The sequence below is a fragment of the Schistocerca piceifrons genome, chromosome 3, assembly GCF_021461385.2.
Source record: "Schistocerca piceifrons isolate TAMUIC-IGC-003096 chromosome 3, iqSchPice1.1, whole genome shotgun sequence".
NCBI classification, from domain to species: Eukaryota; Metazoa; Arthropoda; class Insecta; order Orthoptera; family Acrididae; genus Schistocerca; species Schistocerca piceifrons.
This window is the reverse complement of record NC_060140.1, coordinates 889,971,687-889,994,297: the sequence shown is the minus strand read 5'-3', so window position 1 is coordinate 889,994,297 and position 22,611 is coordinate 889,971,687. Positions and strand designations below refer to the sequence as shown.

The window sequence follows — 22,611 nt, the reverse complement described above, 5'->3', positions numbered from 1 at the left end:
AAAAGTCAAGAAAGATACATCTGCTGGGCATGACAAGATTAACTGTTTTCTGCTTGAAAAATGTGCTATCTACAACAATAATCCTCTGTAGAATATTATACAGTATCATTCGAAGATACAATACATCTTGATAAATAAAAGTGGCAAAAATTATACCACCGCAAAAGAAATGAAAACTTGAGAAAAGTGATTGCAAACCAATTGCAACATATAATGTAAGAAAGATTCTCACAACGGTAACGTTGAGTAAAATGTTCTCAGGCTTTCAGCTGCAACAAGTGGTTAAAATGCCACAAGCTTTTGACCAAGCACTTCTTGAACATTGTCAAGTGGAATGACTGCTGTTACACCCTTAAATACACCTGGTACTGGTTGTGACGTCATTGCTACTGACAGCATTGCCATATATGGGCATATGTTGACTCAGCATTCAATGTGCCTGCTTCAAGTCATGATCACTGGATCCCATGCCATGCTGAGCTGCAGGCTGCTATCATTGATTTTTGTTTTGATGACTTCTTTAATTATATACTCCAAGAAGCTGTTAGTGTAAGCTTCATAAAATTTGATCTGGTGACCATTTTTAGAGCATGCTCAGCTAAAGCAGATTTTTCAGGGTAGCGTAGTGATAAAACCTCTCATGTTCCTTCCTATGTTGTTCTAAAGTATGCACTGTTTGTTCAACGTTAAAGTAGCTATGCTCATAAGGTATCTTGCAAGCCTCCAGGTATTCTGAGAACTGCTGCATCTTTAAATGGTCTCAGTAATTTTTTTTGTTGGAGGCCTAAAAGTCAATTTGCTTTTGAGTCTTTAAAGCAGGCAGCTTATCTTTCCTTACACAGAGACACAGAATGACAAAAAAATTAAGTTTCTTTTCCTGGTTCTAGTTGGTGGTCTTATTGCAATACTTGCTCAAGATCAGTTCACTTACTTGAGGAATATTGTAGCCATTATTCCTGAAGACCTTGCATAGGTGGCTCAGCTCATGGGGCAGTTTATCAGCATCTGATAACGTTCTTGCACAATGTACCAATGCTTATAACAGTGTGCCTCTGTGCTGGGTTATGATGGCTGATAGCATGCAACTATAGATTGGTGAGAGTAGATTTTGGCCAAGACATCCATTTGTAGTGGACTAGGACATTGAGGAAGGTCACTGCACTGTCTCTTTCACTTCCTTGGTGCTCTGGAAGGAGTAGTTAATGCTGTTGAGATATTCCAAGAAGATGTCACGTTTTTCTTGTCCATGGAGCAAATTAGCAAATGAGTCATCCACTTCAGAAGAAATAATTAGGGGTTAATCACACCATGTCTAAGGCAAGACCCTTGAAATTCTCCATAGATTTGCAACAGCTGGAGCTAATGGGCTTCCCATTACAAAGCCATCTATCTGATTTTGATACTGGCTATTGTACAGAAAATGAGATGTAGGAGTGTGCCTAAATATCTTGACCACGTCACTTATGAAGAACTGGGATAGTAAGTCCAAAGAGTGTCTGATAGGCACATTCATAAACACTGCCACCGCAACAAAACTGATCATAACGTGTCCCTCACTTTAAGTCAAAGATGTATTCTGATGATGTGACCCACACATTTAGTGAGAAGATTAGCCAAGTACTCTGCGAGCTTGTATGTTGATGAACCAATGGTGGATACAATGACATTCCAGATATGAGTATGCCTTCACTTTACATTCCTTCTGTATTCCTGGACAAGTCACCTTGCTTACTGCTAATTTAGCAGCTGTCCCAACGCCTGGAAAAGCCAGATTATGTAACACCCTAAACACTACACATCGACATTCTACTGGCATGTACATGCACTGGTTGTTCTGTGATGTGTTGCACTAAATACCTGTGGCATAACATGACACCCAAAGCCATATGCTGACACCTGAGAAAGTCGCATAGCGTTTGGTACATAGCGGTTTAGCTCGTGTGTCATGAGAGCCAGAGGTGCATCAATGCGAGGATGAGACAACTGTGCCACTTGTTTGACTTTGCGAAATGCCTCTTTAGTTGCCAGGTTCCAAGTCATTTTCTGGCTACCACATGCTTCTTTGCCTGGAAGCACCATTTTAGGCAGCTTCTGTTACTTTGATCTTGTACTGCTGCAACTCGACCTGGAAGTGTGAGAGGCCTGCTGCCATCACTAAATGTACAAAAAATTGAGCCGCTGTCTTGCCAAAAACGCACTTTGCTGCATTAATAACTGTACCATATTCTTGTAAGTAATGAGGACGTTGCCTTAGGTGTGAGACATGTTCTTTCACGGTAGCAGAGGATACGAGAATGTCATCAATGTAGCAAATGTCAAACTACGCAGCATGTCATGCATAAAGTGTTGCCAAGTTTGTGGAACATTTCACAACATGAAGTTGTATGAAAAAGGCCAAAAAGTGTTGTTACTGTGGTTTTCTGCACATCATCTGGTGTTACCAGGACTTGTAAATATGCCTTTTATACTCAACTACACTAAACACCTGAGCTTATGTAATGACAAAGAAATGACGCAAAGAACCATTAGATCTGCTCACATCACCTGCTTTCAGCATCTCTTCAAAACCTGCTTGTGCTGCCAGGAGCTGCCTCCGCTGAGCAACTGCAAGTTGCCCAGTGTAGAGTGGATGTGATGCACCGCCATGTGATATCTCTTTCCATCAATAGCGTCCTGATGGGTAAGTGATGGCAATTCCTGTAGCAGCCGATACAGATCACTGTCCTGAACTGGCATGACCATTTCTGTCAGCTGAAAAGTGTTATGATCCCACCATCCAGTTTCATTTGACTCTCCATCTACCAATACTTCGATCAGACACCATTTCACCAAGTCTGCCAACAGACAAAATTGCAGCAGAAAATCCGTGCCGAGTATAGGCTCAGCAACAAACATGTATGTAATTTCATGAAGTAGTCCTAGATCCAATGTCATCGTTTGTTCACCATGCGGTAGTTGTTAGCACCAGTGAGCATATGCTGTGTTCGTCTGTTCGTAGCACTGCAAAGTTCTTTGGGGTAGACGCCACTTCTGACCCTGAATCAATGAAAAAATTTTGGCCAGATACGTGATCATAGGCAAACAATAGCAGTGACCGGTGCACCATGTCGAAAGTGCTGCATTAGCATGGTGCCTCTCTATCTTGCTTTGTGGAGACACTCATTGTTGGTGACGCATGTTGACATCCTCTAACATTCATCTACCATATCTGGGTAACCGCAAGGATTGGTGCACTGCCGAGCTGCCTCCCCAAAACACCTGTGGTACCAGCACCAATGTGATGAAGTTGCATCACATCTGCATAGATTATCCTTCCATTGCTTCATCTGATGTTCATGAGCACGCTCGCAGTGATGTTGAAATGCGTCCTGTTCTGCCAATAACTTCAAATTTAGCCACTCAACCTAATCTTCCAACGCCTCCATCCTTTTTTCATGCGCTGGTGTGTCTGCACCTGTCACGATGATTTGCTTCTGTGTTAATGTTTGCTGCTTCAATACTCATTATGTGACTTCTATTGGGTAGACCTTCAATTTTAAAGCCTGCTGGAATTTTGGACATGACAGTCGCTATTGCATCAGCTTTCTTCGTTAATTTGCATAGTGGAAAATCATGAAGTGCTGTCACAACTGAGTGGATGCAGACCACAAATTTATGGCACCACAACACCCATAGTGACTGTTCTGGCAGTAACTCCAGACCAGTGAGAGCACACTTAAAGCTTGCAATACCTGTGATGGTGATCTGTTGCCAATCAGCTCCTCATCAAAAGCTTTTTGCAGGTGAATCCTCAGCACAAAAGTATATCATCACACCCATGTCTCCTTTATCGGTGAGTACGAAGGTTGCCCTAGAATATCTTTGATTCACTATACAACTGTCCCTTCTAAGTTATTAAGTATTTGTCTTCATCTGTACACACACCTTGTTGCTGAAGGATGGCTTCTATATGTGTGAACCACATCCATGGACAGTTATGTCAGAACTGTGGGAGCTTGGCATGAGCCTGTCAGTTCATGCTATACCTACCTAGCTGATTACTTTCGGCTACCATTCACTCCAGTGCAGCTGAAGTTGTGGTTAGCTCTGCCTTAACTTCTGTCTCCATCAAAAGCAGTAGCATGTCTGCTGTCACTGCCGTTGTTACAAAGGAAAAAAAAACGTTTTTCAGTTCCGACTCTCTTTTTTATCAAATCATGTTGGGGTCACCAATATGGGTAATCATGCTGCAAATAACATAATTACCATGTAATTCACATGTGCCAGTAATCCATAAGTCTTTATTGAAATTCAATTGATAACTACCAAACATTCAAAGAATAATACATAAATATTACAATGCTAAAATGCTAATTAATGTTCCTTGCTGCACTAAAGATCCTTTCTCTGTCTTTTGCTCCGGCTGTGCACACAGTGACGAATGTTGTCACAGAGACATGGTTGATATACATGGTCTGTCACATTAATGCGACCATCACCTACGTTCGACATCGATATGCAAATAACCACTCACAAATGACAAGTGCAAGCACTAGCAGTGGAGGGTATACAAAGCTTTTTGGTGGAGACACCGAAAACAATTATTTCATTATCATAACGTGGAAATGGAATGATTTATCTGACTTCTGCAAGAGAACGACCACCGGCTTTTGGGCCGAGAGTGGAGGCATTTCCTAAACAGCTAAGTTTGTAATTTATATTTGCTTGTTGTTGTGGTTAAAGTATACAGCACATGGCAAAATGCTGCTATCCAAAACCGGCACCGAGGCAAGAGCTGTGCATCACAGGCCATAAATAACAGGGGTGGATGGCACCTGCAGATGTGTGTAGAGAAGAACATATGAACAGTGTCTCCTCAGCGACTGCTCAGTGAATATTGTTGCATATGGACCTTCGCAGAACTTGCCTGGTTTATGCATCCATGCAATTCTAATCATAACCCATAATCGTGAACATAGCTCCTCTATTTTCTGAGAAAACTGAATGCGAGGAAGGTGTAACAGTGACATAGGCTGGAATTTGCACGCCAGTACCACGACTGCATGTCCACTGAGTGGCAACAGGTGGCCTTTCCAGACGCATCACATTCAGATGAATCATATTTTATGCTCCGGCAGACAGATGAACACTGGCATGTATGGTGTTAAACATCTGAAAGCAAACACTGGATGATCACGTCATTCTGGAATGCACAATGGATCACCATAATTATGCATATATCCTTCACCATGTCCATCCTTACTTGCAGTTTTTTTTCCTTGGAACAATGGCATCTACCAGCAGGACAACACAATGTGTCACACAGCTCCCAGCCGTGTGTGTGTGGTTTGAAGAGCACCAAGATGGGTCTGCCGTACTCCCCTGGCCACCAAACTCCCCAGATTTGAACAAAATCACGAATTTGTGGGACTACCTTGATCAGGCTGTTCACACCACTGATTCTCAACCAAGAAACCTAGCACAGCTGGTCACAGCACTGGAGTTGGCATGGCTCTACACACCCCTCAGCAACTTTTAGAACCTCACAGACTCTCTTCCTGCATGTTTCACAGCAGTCCACAGTCAAAGGTGGTTATTCAGGTTTTTACAGATGGTCACATTAATGTGACTGGAAAGTGCACTAAACAAATTAAAAAAACTAATTGTAACCAAGTGTGTAACAAGAATGACATTTGAGGTGAAAGTTGCTTCTTTTTCCTTCTTCTTTTGTTTAAAAAGGAAATCAAATCATTTACCTGAAACGCAGAGAGTGAAAGACATAATTGGTGTTGAAGTCCAAATGTGTGTTTTTTACAATTATTTATTAACAAAGATATGGATATTATACACAAAAAGCCTTAAATATAAATACAGTACAGTGCTTTGCTGCCAGTTTGCTTCCTACAACTCCTACCTGTAGTTGAGATGCCTATTAACAAATTCAGAGTGATGAGACCTATACATATATTTGATTTATACATCACTTTACAACTATGTCACACAAGAAGTAAATAAATCACTGTTTGATTTACATCATATTCAGGTTTGCTTTTATTTAATGACAACTGGGCTGAACTAGGAACACAACAGATAACATTACTTTCTACTTTTTACTTTTGCTTGCGAGCTTCTGGCAGGCTGCAGCTGCACGTGCCTTCTGTCCGTGCCGGGCACAAAGATGACGTAGAATAGTGTAAATCGAAGTGGGATGAATGTTCATGCTGAGCAATTCTAGGAGTACCCTAATACAAATAAAGATAAAATAATATTGAAAAAATTAGCACAATTTGAATTAACAGAATATTACATGCAAGAAGCAGATCACAGAAAGGAAATGGCTACAAATGTAAAATTAAATGGATTAATTTCTTGCAATCAACACACACAAATTTTTCCACATTCACATTTCTAGAGTGACTTTCAGGATGCTTCTCTAGAATTTTATCACGCTGAATTATTGTTGCTTTTCTCAATGAACTAAAGACTTGTAATGATATTAGCTCTGACTAATGTAAAAAATACTTTTAAAAATGTTTACTTGATCCTGAAAGACTTGAAGTTTGCCTAATCAGCCCACTTTTAACTCAAAATGTCAAGAGGAACACCATAAATACAATATATAATTATTGTCTCACCAAAGACCAATGAAGAATGAGTACATGCTCTCTAGTTACGCATGAATAGCTTTGGTCAAGCAGTCCCTTCTCTGTGTGGGCTGGTACATTTAATAATAATTGACAATGGCTGCACCTGCAGGAGTGGCATATTGAATGTCAAATCACCACTCTGCAAGCCTCATTGGGTATTACCTCATTGTTCCCTGCTGACACAAAGCAGTCAATGCAGGGCAGGAACATCATTACTGACTGAAGTTTGTAATCAAACTGTAGATAGTTGTACCACCGAGCACTGTTGCTGATGGTCATATGGGCGAGAATAACTACTACACAGTATGTCAGATAGGTATCTGCAGAGTTGGACAAAGATCATTATTGGACTGTACTGCATCTTGAATTGGCCACAGCCATAAACTCATTGTAAACACCTCTATGGATTGAATGCATAGACAGAGAATTGCAGAATGCTGTACTCCTCATGCTCTGTAGGAAGTTTAAACTTAACAGTACATGACATTGCTATAATCCTTCAGAAATCATAAAAACAAAGGATATTTGTTAAGGCACATCTGCTAAATACCCTGAGCTGAACTTCAAACATTTATTATTTGGGTATATAACCCATCATCAGTGGCATTATGTATCTCCACATCAATGACCTGCATGTCAGTTATAATTTCTTTATGATGTCCAGCTTTATGTGAATCTCTCAGTACATATGTTGTTATGTACGTTACTGTTGTCAGATCTTAAGAGTGAAAATTCTTGATCATGTCTGACAAAAAATCAGAGCGAAAACAATGAAGTCACAAGTCAAAGATCTGTCAGTCACTAAATAAGATTGGACAGTAGTAACGTACACGATAACCTCTTTACTGTGACACGGACATCAAGCTGAACATCATAGGGAATTTATAACTGACACACGTCACTGATATAGAGGTACATAATATGCTGCTGCTGATGGATTATAAATCCAAATAATAATGAATTTCAGTGCAGCCCATGGTGTTTACAAGATGTTCTTTGACAAATATCTAAAAACTGTTGAGCAAAACGCATTCAAGGCTTCAACATTTTTACAGGTAAGTATTACTACTTAGTGTAAAACACAGGCATACTCCAGAGATCCAGTTAAACATACCAATGCAATATCTGGCATCATTATAGTCCCCAAAGACTGAAGAAAAAACACATGCATGTCCACACCCACCCCCACACACCCACACACCCCCACACCCACACACCCCCACCCCCCACACCCCCCCACACACCCACCCCCCCCACCCCCCCACACACCAACACCCCCCCACCCCCCCCACACCCCCCCCCCCACACACACACACACACGGATGCACGCACGTGCATGCACTGTTGTCTCTGGGCAGGAAGGTCCTACTGTGTCTGACAGGAAACATCACCAACCTGGTCTCTTATTTTAAGGAGATAAAAGCACATTTGCAAGATATTAGTTTCAGAAATCAAACCCACAAGAAAATTTGGGCCATAATTACAATAGTATGCAGTTACGACCTTCTGAATGCACAGCTTTTAAACATTTGCATGTTCTCGCTCGTCCCACAGCTGGCTGCATTATCACTCACTCCCTCCTTTGTACATACCTGCTATATTGTGCCAATGAAGCTGTTTGAAGACTTGGACTGTGGTGAAAGGGCAGCCTGATTATCATCATCGCCATCCTCATGTAAGGAGGCTTCGAATGCCAGTCCACTGTTTTGCCTGGCACGTCTTCACACATGAAGTTATCTATGATTTCTACAATGAAATTGAAATATATAGGTAATAGCACAAAGAAAGCCCCATACATTTTCGTTTGCCTTGCATAAAAGTTAGTTAATAACCAGATACAATAATGCTTCTTAGATACGACTTACAAGGGCTCTCATTCTTCAACATTTAAACACTGCAATTTGATCTTCATTCTCTACCGCCCCTGGAGGTGCCACATTATCCCTTATTCGTTCACTGACTTTGTAAACACAAACCTTTTACTCAGTCCAATGTACAGTACTTCACACTTGGTCATTAGGTGTCTGCATTGGGACAGAGTGAGTGATAAACACTGTGCATGAATGTTTAAAAGATGTAGGTTCAGAAAGTCATAACTGCATACTATGAGATTATGGCCCAAATATTCACATGAGATCTTTTGGTGGGGTTGATATCTTTGCATGTGTTCTTTTTTCTCCTCAAAATAAAGAGGTCAAATGATGATGTTTCCTTGTGAGGTGAGCAGTGATCTCAGCTGCGGTGGATAGTGAGCATATAGAAGAATCATAGGGGTGGGGTGAAAAAGGTGTAGTAGGTTAGGGGCAGGAGAAGATGCTAGTGTTGCCCGTGGGAGTGTGCACTGACGTGGCAGGGACAGGATAACTAGCAGCTAGGTGCAGCACTGGGAGGCTGTGCTGGGGAAGAAGGGCAGAGGGGAGAAGTAGAGAAGAGGAAAGGATTATGGAGCTGCACTGGCAAGATAGATTGTATATGTAGGGCTGGAGTGACAGCAGAGAAGGGGACAGAGGCAAGTAGAGAACAGTTTCTAGCGAAAGTCAACACCCGGGGTTTATGTGAACAAAGGATGCATTGCAAAGACTTCACCATGTCTTCCTCGACCCAACAAGCCACCTTTGTTGACATCAACCTCTACCTCTAGGATGCCTACATCAGCACATCTGCCTACATCGAACCTACCAGCCATCAACAGTACCTCCACTTGAAGAGCTGCCAACAATTTAACACCAAGAAGTCTCTCCAAACAACCTAGCCACCCTCCTTTGTCACATCTGTAGCGATGAGCAGTCCCTCTCCAAATGTGTCAAGGGCTTCACTGAAGCCGTTAAGTGACCAAAATTACCCTACCCACCTTGTCCAGAAATTGATCTCTCTCGTCTCCCCAGTCACCTACTGATGCAGCAACCAGCCACAAAGGAGCACCCCCAACACTTAGTACCACCCAGGACTGTAACAAACTGAATCATATTCTCCACCTGGGCTTCAATTCCATCTTGTCATGCCTTGGAATGAGAAATATCCTGACCACCCACCCCACAGTGGCATTCCACTGCCCACAGAATCAATGCAGTATACATGTCAATCCATATGTCCCCCCCCCCCCCCCCCAATTCCCAACTCCCTGCCCCTTGGTTTCTATCCCTACAATAGACCTAGATGCAAATCCTGCCACTACTATCTACTCTTGCCCTGTCAATGGTGTCTTCTACTTCATGAAAGGCAGGGCCACCTGTGAAAGCAGCCATGTGATCTACCAACTTAGCTGCAACCACTGTCTAACATTCTAGAGGATACGTAATAAGTCGTTTCCTAAATGTAAGCGTAGGCTTCTGCGGCCGTTGTCTTCTTCAATAAAATTCTTCAGGGTATCAGACCGCATCGTCATAATTTAAAATGCGCCAACGTTTCGGCCAGCGTTGCAGCTAGCCTTCATCAGGGCCTTACGTTAACTGCTAAATGAACACACTTGATTCCTTAAACAGCTGCACGAGAAAACCGTGTCGTTACTTGATTGGCTGTAAAAGGAGGAGGAGGAGGAGGGGTGAAAGGTATGCTTTATTGGTGTTTCCTTTATTATCTGTCATTGGCTGAAATAGCTGTTTTCTATTGGTCTTTATATTAATCCACCCCATTGGAGGAGACGGACGAATAGCGAACATGTGATGGCTGTGACATCACACTGTTTCCATGCTGTCCAGAAGCCGGCTGCGGCGTGCCATTGCTTTGTGTGCTCGCGACCACTACTGCGGCTCTCCGCGTGTCTGCATGGGCCGCCACGGCTCTGCCGCTGCTCCGTAGCCCTGCTATTGCAGGCAGCCAAGACCTCGGAAGCTTGTACCCGTCCTCTCTATTCATGTTGGCGGGTCTTTTGGCTATTTCTATCGCCTCTCTAATCTTTCTTTTGAAAGTGAGAGGCTGTTTCGCCAGGACGCGGGCTTCTTGAAAAAATATTGGTTTCCCGCACTCGTCTCGGTGTTCCGCCACTGCTGACTTAGTGTGTTGTTTCAGGCGGATATAACTTTCATGTTCCGAGAGCCTAGTGCTGATCGGACGTCCCGTCTCACCTATGTAAACTAATCCACACGCACAACCAATTTCATACACGCCAGCTGTGTGTAGTTTGTCAACTGCATCCTTGGTAGAACCGAGCATGTCTGATATTTTGTTTCTGCTTCGGAAAATTGGTTTGATGCCGGCTTTTCGTAGAATTTTGCCAATACGTTCGGTGACCCCTTGTACATATGGTAACACAGCAATGCTCTGTGCCTCCTTCTCCTCTTCCCTATTAGTCTTCTCCCTTGTCGACATGGTGCTGTCTATCATCTGCTTCCCATAGCCATTAGTTCCGAAGATGGACCTGAGGTGTTCAAGTTCTGTCTTCAGATGTTCTTCGTCGCTTATCCTGTACGCTCTCTTCGTTAGCGTGTGCAGGGCGGACTTCTTCTGCGTGGGGTGATGGTGGGAGGAGGCGTGAAGGTACCTGTCCGTATTGGTTGGTTTCCTGTACACTTTGTGGCCAAGTTTACCATCAGGTTTTCGATAAACTTCCACGTCGAGAAAAGGCAGCACCCCATTCTTCTCTGTTTCCATTGTAAACTGAATTTTCGTATGCTGTTGGTTAAGGTGCTTGTGGAAGTTCTGTAACTCCTCTTCTCCGTGGGGCCAGATGACGAAAGTATCATCGACATAGCGAAGCCAACAATTTGGGCGTAATGGTGCGGACTGGAGGGCTGTTTCCTCAAATGCCTCCATGAAAATTTCTGCTGCGATAGGTGATAGGGGTGAGCCCATAGCTACACCGTCAGTTTGTTCATAAAATTGACCTCTCCACTTGAAATAGGTGGTCGTCAGACAGTGGCGCACAAGCTCACATATATCAGGTGCCACGCGTTCTTCTAGGATGTTCACAGTATCTGACACTGGGACATTCGTGAGTAGGGATTTGACGTCGAAACTAACCATCAGATCTTGGTCCGTAACACGCATTTCCTTTAGGAGAGACACGAAGTGAGTGGAATCCTTAACGTAGGACTCGGTTTGGTGCACTAGGTGTCGGAGCCTAGGTGCCAGTTCTTTCGCTAGGCAGTAGGTCGGCGAATTTATACTGTTTACTATGGGCCTTAAGGGGAAGTCGGTTTTGTGTACCTTCGGTACACCATATATCCTTGGTGCCTGTGTCACTTGCGGGATGAATCTTCTGGCCTTGTCGAAGTTGATTCTAGAGTGCTCGAGCAGTGCCTGCGTCGTTTTGATTACCTTGGCCGTCGGATCTCCCTGAAGTTTCTTGTAGATAGGTTCTGCGAGAATATCTTCCATTCGTTTGTTGTAATCAGTTGTGTCCAAGACTACAGTGGCGTTGCCCTTATCTGCCTGTACCACTACTAAGTGGGGGTTGTCCCTGAGTTCCTTGATGGCATGGTATTCCTCAGCGTTGATGTTTTGCTTTGGTGGCTTTGCTTTATTCAGAACTCTGACCGTTTCCTGCCGGATCTTCTCTGCCTCGGCCTGTGGCAGATGACGTACCGAAGCCTCTACGGATTCTATGATATCTTCTTTTGGAACTCGCTTAGGTGCGACTGCGAAATTCATCCCCTTGGCCAGAATTGCTGTGGTTGCTTCGCTCAAGGTGTGGCTGGAGAGGTTGACCACTGTCCGTCGCCTGTCCAGCGTCAATGTTTCGTCCGTGGCTTTCTGTTGTAGTTTGTCGTACTTTCTCATCTGGCGGTTAGTAATACTATTGCTGGTCCTTGATGCTTGCTGAAAGGTTAACCTGTCAACTTTATCCCAGTATTCCATCTGAAGTTTTCCGGCCAGAAATAGTGTACAGGAAACCAACCAATACGGGCAGGTACCTTCACGCCTCCTCCCACCATCACCCCACGCAGAAGAAGTCCGCCCTGCACACGCTAACGAAGAGAGCGTACAGGATAAGCGACGAAGAACATCTGAAGACAGAACTTGAACGCCTCAGGTCCATCTTCGGAACTAATGGCTATGGGAAGAAGATGATAGACAGCACCAAGTCGACAAGGGAGAAGACTAATAGGGAAGAGGAGAAGGAGGCACAGAGCATTGCTGTGTTACCATATGTACAAGGGGTCACCGAACGTATTGGTAAAATTCTACGAAAAGCCGACATCAAACCAATTTTCCGAAGCAGAAACAAAATATCAGACATGCTCGGTTCTACCAAGGATGCAGTTGACAAACTACACACAGCTGGCGTGTATGAAATTGGTTGTGCGTGTGGATTAGTCTACATAGGTGAGACGGGACGTCCGATTAGCACAAGGCTCTCGGAACATGAAAGATATATCCGCCTGAAACAACACACTAAGTCAGCAGTGGCGGAACACCGAGACGAGTGCGGGAAACCAATATTTTTTCAAGAAGCCCGCGTCCTGGCGAAACAGCCTCTCACTTTCAAAAGAAAGATTAAAGAGGCGATAGAAATAGCCAAAAGACCCGCCAACATGAATAGAGAGGACGGGTACAAGCTTCCGAGGTCTTGGCTGCCTGCAATAGCAGGGCTACGGAGCGGCGGCAGAGCCGTGGCGGCCCATGCAGACACGCGGAGAACCGCAGTAGTGGTCGCGAGCACACAAAGCAATGGCACGCCGCAGCCGGCTTCTGGACAGCATGGAAACAGTGTGATGTCACAGCCATCACATGTTCGCTATTCGTCCGTCTCCTCCAATGGGGTGGATTAATATAAAGACCAATAGAAAACAGCTATTTCAGCCAATGACAGATAATAAAGGAAACACCAATAAAGCATACCTTTCACCCCTCCTCCTCCTCCTTTTACAGCCAATCAAGTAACGACACGGTTTTCTCGTGCAGCTATTTAAGGAATCAAGTGTGTTCATTTAGCAGTTAACGTAAGGCCCTGATGAAGGCTAGCTGCAACGCTGGCCGAAACGTTGGCGCATTTTAAATTATGACGATGCGGTCTCATACCCTGAAGAATTTTATTGAAGAAGTCGTTTCCTAGTTTTAAATGTCCATAAGTTTTGTGACTGTTGATATTTATTAATGAACATTGATGTGTTTTGTTCCAGTATCCCTGAGAATACCCTGACTGTCCATAGCACCTTCTTATGGAGAACGACAAGATGGCAGGAAAGCTAACGTTACAGAAGGGTGTAGTTCCTTCACCGCTTGAAGTGTGATCTGCGGTCCTTGTTCGGAAATGGTGGCAGGGTGTTCATGGCTCTCATGCTACACTTCATGCTAAAACCATTTAGGTTTGTCTCACCAAGGTAATGACAGCTGGGTCGGTTGTGGATAAACCATGAGGAAGACGACCTTTGGTGGCACAATCTCCAGAAAGTGTGGCAGCAATGAGGGATGTCTTCACATGCTGTCCTGGTAAATCAACAACCAGGCAGCTTGTAAGAGCGAAATCGGCAGTCCCATGGTGTATGTTGTGTTAAAGAATCACTTGATCCGGAAACCATGTTATGTTCAGGAATTATCGTTGGAGGATTGTGACAGGAATACGAGAAAATTACGCTGCCATGGCATAACAACTGGCCTGATTTGTTCAAGAGCAGTATGTTCAAATGTGTGTGAAATCTTATGGGACTTAACTGCTAAGGTCATCACTCCCTAAGCTTACACACTACTTAACCTAAATTATCCTAAGAACAAACACACACACCCACGCCCAAGGGAGGACTCAAACCTCCGCCGGGACCAGCCACAAAGTCCATGACTGCAGCAACTTAGACTGCTCGGTCAAGAACAGTATTTGGAATGATGACACAGTGTGTTACACTGGGGATTTGTCGATCAACACAACTGTCATTATTATGCAGAAACAAAACCAGGAATGACAACTGAAAACTCACGAAGTTCCCCAAAATTGACAGTATGGTGCAGTATGACAAGTGATCATCTCATTGGACCATTCGTATTGCGAGACACCATGAATAGCAACCGATATTACCAGATGCTGAATGAATACATGTGGCCATTGATATAGCAATGGGACAATATTGTGGATATCCTCTTTCAGCACAACAGAGCACCACCTCATTTTGCCTGCATCGTTCACGACTGGCTGGATAAACACTTTCGAACCAGCCTCCCCTACAAGAGCCTCTCGATGCTGCACCTTGCTGATGACTATCCTGCCCCTGCCATGTCCCTGCATATTACGAGAGGCAGTACTAGCATCTTCTTCCACCCCCATTCTGCTATTTCTGAATGGCGTGCGAGAAGCCCATACTTCATCCCTTGTGACTACTTCTTGTGGGGTTCGGCCAAAGAAGAGGTGTACCAAAGAAATTCATGCACTCTATATGAATTACATGATAGGATCATAGTTGCATCACAGTAAAAGCACCGCCTGTTCTTAGTGGACTGTGACTTGACTATGCTTAAACATATTTTTCAACACAAGTCTGTCCTAAGTGTGTCACATATCTGTATTGGCCCATGGACTAAAACGTAACGACACTGCAACACTAAAGGCAAATCACAGGTAGGAACTAAGTACTAATCAAACAATGAACTGACATGCAAGGTGTGTCCCAAAAATCATGAAATACACCTTCTAAGAAAGATTTATTAACAGTATCTTTAAGAGGATTATGTTTTTTAGAGTCCCCACCGTGAGCATTTACATATTTATTCCACCATCTCTCCCATGCGCGGTATACCCCTTTGAAGGCCACGATGGGAATCTCATTTAAAGCTGTTGTCATACTCACTCAGATAGCCTCACTGTTGTCAAAACAGCTTTCGTTGAGTATGCTCTTGAGCTTGAGCAAAGAAGTCACCAGAGTGAGGTCAGCACCATACAGTGGCTGTGGCACTTCGCTAGGAACTCACGAACACAATGAAATTTGCTGGGCGCATTGTCATGATGCAGCAGACAGGTAGTTACAATGTCTTTTCACATGTGGATGACCCTTTTCCACAATATTTCCAGAACACCCACACAGTAGGCAGTGTTAACAGTGTCACTTATGTACAAACTCTGTCAAAAACACCCTCTGCATCAGAAAGACTACCAACATTGTTTCCTAGTTTGGGTCTGTTCATCCTTGCCACCACCTGTTTCTCAGAAGCCAAGGTATACCATTTACTACTACATGTCATATTGAAATAACCTCGTGTCATCATTGTTAGGGACAACCTCTGGCTGAAATTACTGACTTACTAGACATTTTGATTAAAAAACTGACCCCCCCCCCCCCCCACACACACAACATACTGACTCAAATTTATCATTAGGAATCATTATTAAAGAACTACTAAAGCACTTTTAAAGCTACATCTACGAAAATTGGTATTTGCCTTCTCAGTATAAAAACAGGTTTCAGTGTTTTTGGAAATTCGATCCCTGAGGGGATGAAATAGGGTTTGACTGATTTGTTGGCTCCTCATCGCCGAATCCAGACCACTAAAGGAAAAACTTGAAATTTGGAGAGTGTGTCAATCTTATACTGTAGGCGTCGTTTAGTATGGGATTGTTCGAAATTCCATCCCTAAGGAGCTAAGTACGGGATGAACTTTTTCTTTTTTGAGAATATGTCACTATTAAGGCAATTTTGAATTTAGAACTACAAAAATTGTTGTCTAAACTCTCGTCAGAAGTTAAAGTGCATGGTTCAGTATTTTTGGAAACTTAACCACAATCACAACACAGCAGTGGGCGACAGCTTTCTTGGAAAACAGATCATTGCTGAAGTCACAACAAATCATTTTTAAACCTACATCTATGGAAACTGATATTTCACTTCCAAGCTTGAGGAGGGGGGGGGGGGGGGGGGGGGGACTGTTTCAGTGCTTTTGGAAATTCAGCCCCTAAGGGAGTGAAATAGGACATGCAGTTTTTCTGAAAATATTTTGTTATATTAAAACATATTTAAACCACGAACCTACTATGGTGTCGTAGCAGGCGGAGAGGTGATACTCCGACGTGGCGCGTCCCAGGTGGCGGATAGGGGGGTCCTCACCGGCTTGCCGGCGGACTTGAGCGAAATAAAATAGCTCTCGCGGACCAAACATACAACATCAAGAAATCCATTAGTGTCTGTTCTGGTATCCAGCGACTAGTGGTCTGCGTCTGTTTACCTAGTTGGTGCGGCAGTGAAATATGGCTTGATCTCAACAATCAAGTCTGCAATTACCGTGATCTTGTTGAAGGTCACCACACCCAACTTCAACTTGAAGTAATCATGATGGAACAAATGGAAAGAAATCCGCTACCCCAGGCCCCAGTCAACGGACTGGACTTTCCTGGTCATCGGATTCTGGGGGACCAGGAACATCATGAGGAGAAGAGTCGGAGCTTCTCAAAACCTCTTCGCAAGCACTACCTTGGCACTCTCAATGCAAACACTCTGTTCAAACTTGGAAAACTAAAACAACTGACAGACATGCTAGATAAATTTCACATCAAAATTCTTGCCATCCAAGAGACGCGCTTCGTAGATGAAAACCATTTCGACACAGAACATTACAGGATTTACAAAGGTAAATCTGCTGTCAGAAGAGGAACACCATTATTGTTTGGTACAGGGTTTGCAGTACACAAATCAGTCATGTATAACATCATAGACTTAAATTCAATATCAGAACGTATCTCGACACTGTCCTTCAAATCGGGTAATAAAGCATACACAATTATCAACGCACATGCACCTACAAATGACCATAACAGAAAGAAGCCACAAGAAATTGAAGACTTCTGGGAAGACATGGAGGAAGTAACTAACAACGTACCAGAAAGACATGTGAAAATTGTAATGGGTGATTTCAATGCGCAGCTTGGTAAGGAGAGAAAATTCAGAGAAATAACAGGCCCATACTCAGCACATATTCACACGAACAGAAATGGGGAACACCTCATAAAATATTGTCAAAACTTTAACCTCAAAATCATGTCAACACAATTTCAAAAACCAAGACGAAAACTTACAACATGGAAAGCACCCAACACAGTGTGGGGAGAATTTCAGATTGATCATGTGGCCATATCCAAGAAAAATTCGCGGGAAATTCTAAATGTCAGAACACGTAAAGGAGTCTTCGAGTCTGATCATTATTTGCTACAAGTTAAGATTAGGCCAATCCCAAGACTGAAACAGACAGCGCAAAACAAAATAGTCAAACCTGATCCGGAATACTTGAAGATAAACAGGGATAAAATCGTTGAAGAAATTAATAGGCACTCAATAGACACATGGACAGATCTGGCGAAGGCAGTTCAGAAGACTATGTGCTGGGGACAACCACCTAGAAAACGCAAACATAGGTGGTGGAACGCAAAGTGTGATGAAGCCATTGAGAGAAGAAAGCAAGCATGGGACAAGTTCAGTAGCTACAGAAATTCAGAAACATGGAAAGAATTTCACGAAGATCAGAAACTAGCATTGAAGGAAATCAGAAGGGAAAAACGAGCATATGACAATAACAGACTAAAAGAAATTGAGGAAGATTTCAAAAGAAATAACACAAGAAATTTTTACAGAACTTTCAAAGAAAATATTAAGGGCTATCAACCCCCTAGCCTCTGCTTCCGAAGAACAGATGGATCCCTGGAAACAAACACAAAAGAAAACTGTAAAATTCTCAAACATTACTTTGATAAACTTCTTAATTGCAAAAAACCTACAGGAAAATTAACATTCCAAAAGACCACATCTAATGCCGATTCTGATCCACCCACAATAGAAGAGATAGAGGAAATCATAAAACAAATGAAAAATAACAGAGCTGCCGGAGAAGATGGTATTATCGCCGAGATCTGGAAACTCCAAGATGAAAACATCACCAAAAAAATCCATAAGATTATCTCTGAAATTTGGATCACAGAGAAAGTGCCAGAGGAATGGAAATGTGCATTGATCCATCCGTTACATAAAAAGGGTGATAAGTCAGATCCAAACAATTACAGAGGCATTTCGCTAGTACCAGTTACATACAAAATTTTCTCTAAGGTGCTATTAAACAGACTAGAACCACAAGCAGATCTGCAAATTGGGGAATACCAGGCAGGCTTCAGAAAAGGGGAGATCATGCATCGAACAGATCTGGAACTTGAGAACACTTTTGAAAGTCAGACAGGCAAGAAACACTGTAGTTACCTTTGTGGACTTTAAAAAAGCATATGATTCCATAGACAGACAGACACTCTTTGACGTACTGGAAGAATATGGTATCGACAGAAAAACCAGGGCACTTATACAACAGACGCTTACAGACACTACCTCCAAGATTAAGTTCATGGGAGAAATTTCGGAACCCTTCCACATACACACAGGTGTCCGACAAGGAGACGGGCTCTCACCAATCCTGTTCAACATGGTGTTAGACAAAATTATCAAGCAGTGGGAGGAACAAGTTAAAGGAATACAGCTGGGAAGAACACGTGAAACCAAAACAATCATAAAATGTCTGGCATTTACAGATGATATAGCCATACTCAGCAATAATACACAGGAGGCAAAGGAAGCACTGGAATGCTTGCATGAAATAGCTGCCAAAACAGGTCTGCAGGTATCTTACGAGAAGACACAATATATGGAACGACAGACCAACAATGTACACACCATGCATACGGTATATGGATCCGTAGAAAGAGTCGAAAAATTTAAGTATTTAGGGGAGTACATACAAATGGGAGGATCAAACAAGGAGGCTAACATAGAACGATCGAAGAAACTCCAGAAGGCATACAAACTCACATGGTCACATTATAATAAGAAAAGCATATCAAGGCAGGCCAAACTTAGGCACTACAAAACAGTTGTATTACCAGAAACATTGTACGCGTCAGAAACAACCACAATTGGAGCATCAGGCATCACAGACACAGAAAAAATAGAACGCAAAATTCTCAGAAAAATATTTGGACCAATTCACAGAGATGACATATGGATGAAGCGACCTACCAAAGAGCTGTACCAGCACACTGACAGACTAACAGACGCAATCAGAAAACGCAGATTAACTTTCTATGGGCACATACAGAGAATGGACAACAACCAACTTACAAAGAAAATATTTGATGTAGTAAACAGCTCAAGCAAGAAAACAAATTGGTATGAAATAGACGAAGACTTAAGGCAGATAGGGATCAACAGGCAAATGATAGGAGACAGGAAATACTTCAGAAACAAAGTTAGGAGTGCAAAATTTATTGTAAAGGAGAGAAAGAAGAAAGGAACATTATGGACAGAGCAAAGGAAACAGGAGCACAGCCAAAGGATGAAGAGATTTTGGGAAGAGAAGAGGAAGAAAGGAAAGAAGTGAAAATTGTGTCATCATGTGATTTTCGAGTTCAAACACTGTCCATAAGGGCAACAATGAAATGAATGAATGAAAAAACATATTTAAAGCTGAATCTATGAAAATTTTTATTTGGCTTCTATATAAACACATGTTATGGGATGAAAGTTTCCATGGAAATATCACGATATGAGCTCAAAAGCAGAATTAACTAAGACTCCGACTATAGTTGCCAGAATCTTTTTTTAGTCAGAAGTAAGTTTGGAAAAGACCATTCTTCAACGGCCTTAACTAATGTGCGGGGAAGTTTAAAAGATGTTGCAATTTGTGAACAACATAAAAATTCGATTAAAAAAGAAAAGAAAGAAAGTTAGATCTATGCACACCATACAGTTAACTTGACTGAAGCAGCAGGTGCTAAGCTAGTCAACATACAAAATTATTTTAAAATCACAAATTATTTTAAAATTACAAATAATAATAATAATAGTAATAATCAGGAAAATAATTGCACTTTATTATAATAATACTGATGTTCTTCAGTTCAGCACAAATACACCTAAAACAAGAAAAAGCTTTAAAGTCAGCTGTACAGTACAAATTTCAGAATAATACAAACAAAATGTTTACAATTTTTAAATGTAATGTGGAAAATGATCTCATTTTTTTCACAAGATCAGGTAACAAAGTCTGACTGTTTTTGCTTCTTTAGAAGTTATAACACTGATTTTTCATTTATCAACTGCTTTCTGTACCTTTTCTATGTCTTTCATTTTCTTCACTTCTCATTTCCTAATTTTCATAGCTCTCCCCAAACTGCTTGGGTCACACTACTTCCCACCAAGTCCTTTTTATTTATTGTTTCTTTCAAGGATTTGTTTATGTCATCCGGTAATCAGCCAACAGTGAACCTTTACTCCTTTTCTTTCTCTTTCAGTTTCTTCAGTGCTCATTCACTGTGTTCAATATTAACTTTTTCAAATTACTCTTCACAGTTGCTTGTGATAATTTTTCTTCTTTCTGTTCTTGTTTCCTCAGGTCTTCCTCGGCCACTCTTTTCTAATTTTGCAGTACTGCTTGTATCTGACATGAGCTGTAAGTGCCAACTGAAGAAGTTCCTGAGTGATGATTACAAAGTGAGCCTTAACCTTAACCACATTTATTAGAGCATCTCTTACAGTCAAATAAGCATCCAAAGTTCTTGCAGCATCTTCATTCTACATGTTCCCCAACAATGGGAGCCCCTTTCCACACCTGTGCTGCTATGCGAAAGTGTAAGTACAGCCTTCATGATTTATGTAACAGTAGTGGATTTTTTTCCTCCAGAGGTATACATCTGTCCAAAAAAACTGACTAACTCTCATAAACATCCACTGGCTCCTTGTCTCTACTTGATTCTTCTTCCTCCTCTAATGTCAGTTACTCCCTGCATGAACTAGCGCATGTACAATGTACTCTCAATTGGGAGAACTGAAGCTAATTTCACAATTTTGTGTATGATCCTTCTTTCACCCTCTTTGCAGGATGCAAAGATCAAACACACCACAACACAGGTTTATCCAAACAAGAATTTTCCAAGATATAAATACAAGCACACACATAGAGCTTTCCAGCTTGCTTAGGAATTTAGCATCTTTCTTGAGCAATTAGTTTCTTGATAAATTCAATTTCTCTAGTGTCAAACACTATGTTTTTCACTGGTGAGTAATATTTATCACAATATGCTTGAAGACTCAACTGAGAACCACTAACACAAAATCAATTCATGTGTTTTCCACAAAAATTGTGAGTTCACTGTAGATCAGATGCATTAAATGCTCTCTCTTTAGGGAAAAAAAACAAGAGTGAATTGTGAACATGTTTAAACACCTGTACAGGCAAATAATTTCTGCTCTGTAAGTTTTGTCTTTTAATAATTTAACTATATTCTTGTAGTTCAGAGAACTCATCAACTTGCTTTTGTGCTGACTTATGAACTCTTGAAAGTAGTTTTTAACAGTTGGCAATTGTTCTAAGTCTCTTGCCATCTAGTTCTAATGTCAGAACAAACTTGTTAAAATCATAAAGCAGAGAGTTCTCAATGGCATTTTTAATTTTTCAATCCATCTGCAACATAAAACATTACTTACCAGCCACAAACTTTTTTATCGCATAAACTTTTCTTTAAAAAACTATCCATAAAACTGACTATACAGGCCAATCTGAAAAATACTGACTTTTACCGATTTTACTGACCATTTTCGATTCCTGCAACAATAATAAATATGTCCAATTAATCTGGTTCAATATCCACGCATTCCTTCAGTTTACTCGCGATCAATACTCGATTGGCCTTTTACTCATCCATCAACAGTTTAGGGGCTAGCTTAGTGCACACCTTTCACAAGGTCAATTCTTCTGTAATGATATGACACACACTGGTTTAACAGCTGAACACTCATTCGATCGTCTGCTTTCAACAACCCATGCACACAAACTACACTTACGGCTGTCCAGAGTGGGGATCATTGTCCACCCCTTCCTGGTCTCCCTAAGACTTCTTCACCTACTTCATGATTTGTACATAGGAAAAGAGCAGACTTCCTGAAGGGCTATGCAGACCTTGATCGCCCGACAAAAGTATTCACCATGATGTGGTCTCAAAGCAGGGGTGCACTGAATGAGCAATCCTGGCACCAGATACTCGGAGCAGACTGACCTGGCCTGCACTGCAAAGTTGAAGTGCTCCACCCCCCTACCT

At 42.1% G+C, this 22,611-nt stretch overlaps 1 protein-coding gene across 3 annotated transcripts in view; it reads right to left on the bottom strand.

Moving 5' to 3' along the window:
- Window positions 1–5,782: 5,782 nt before the first annotated feature.
- Window positions 5,783–22,611, bottom strand: part of LOC124789305 — a 52,634-nt gene continuing 35,805 nt past the window's right edge. For all 3 annotated transcript variants that reach the window (XR_007016108.1, XR_007016109.1, XM_047256616.1), the window contains exon 3: window positions 5,783–6,221. Coding sequence is in view for 1 of the 3 variants with exons in the window: in XM_047256616.1 (XP_047112572.1) it covers window positions 6,083–6,221 (139 nt within the window). In the remaining 2 variants the exon portion in view is untranslated. The remainder of the gene's footprint in view (window positions 6,222–22,611) is intronic.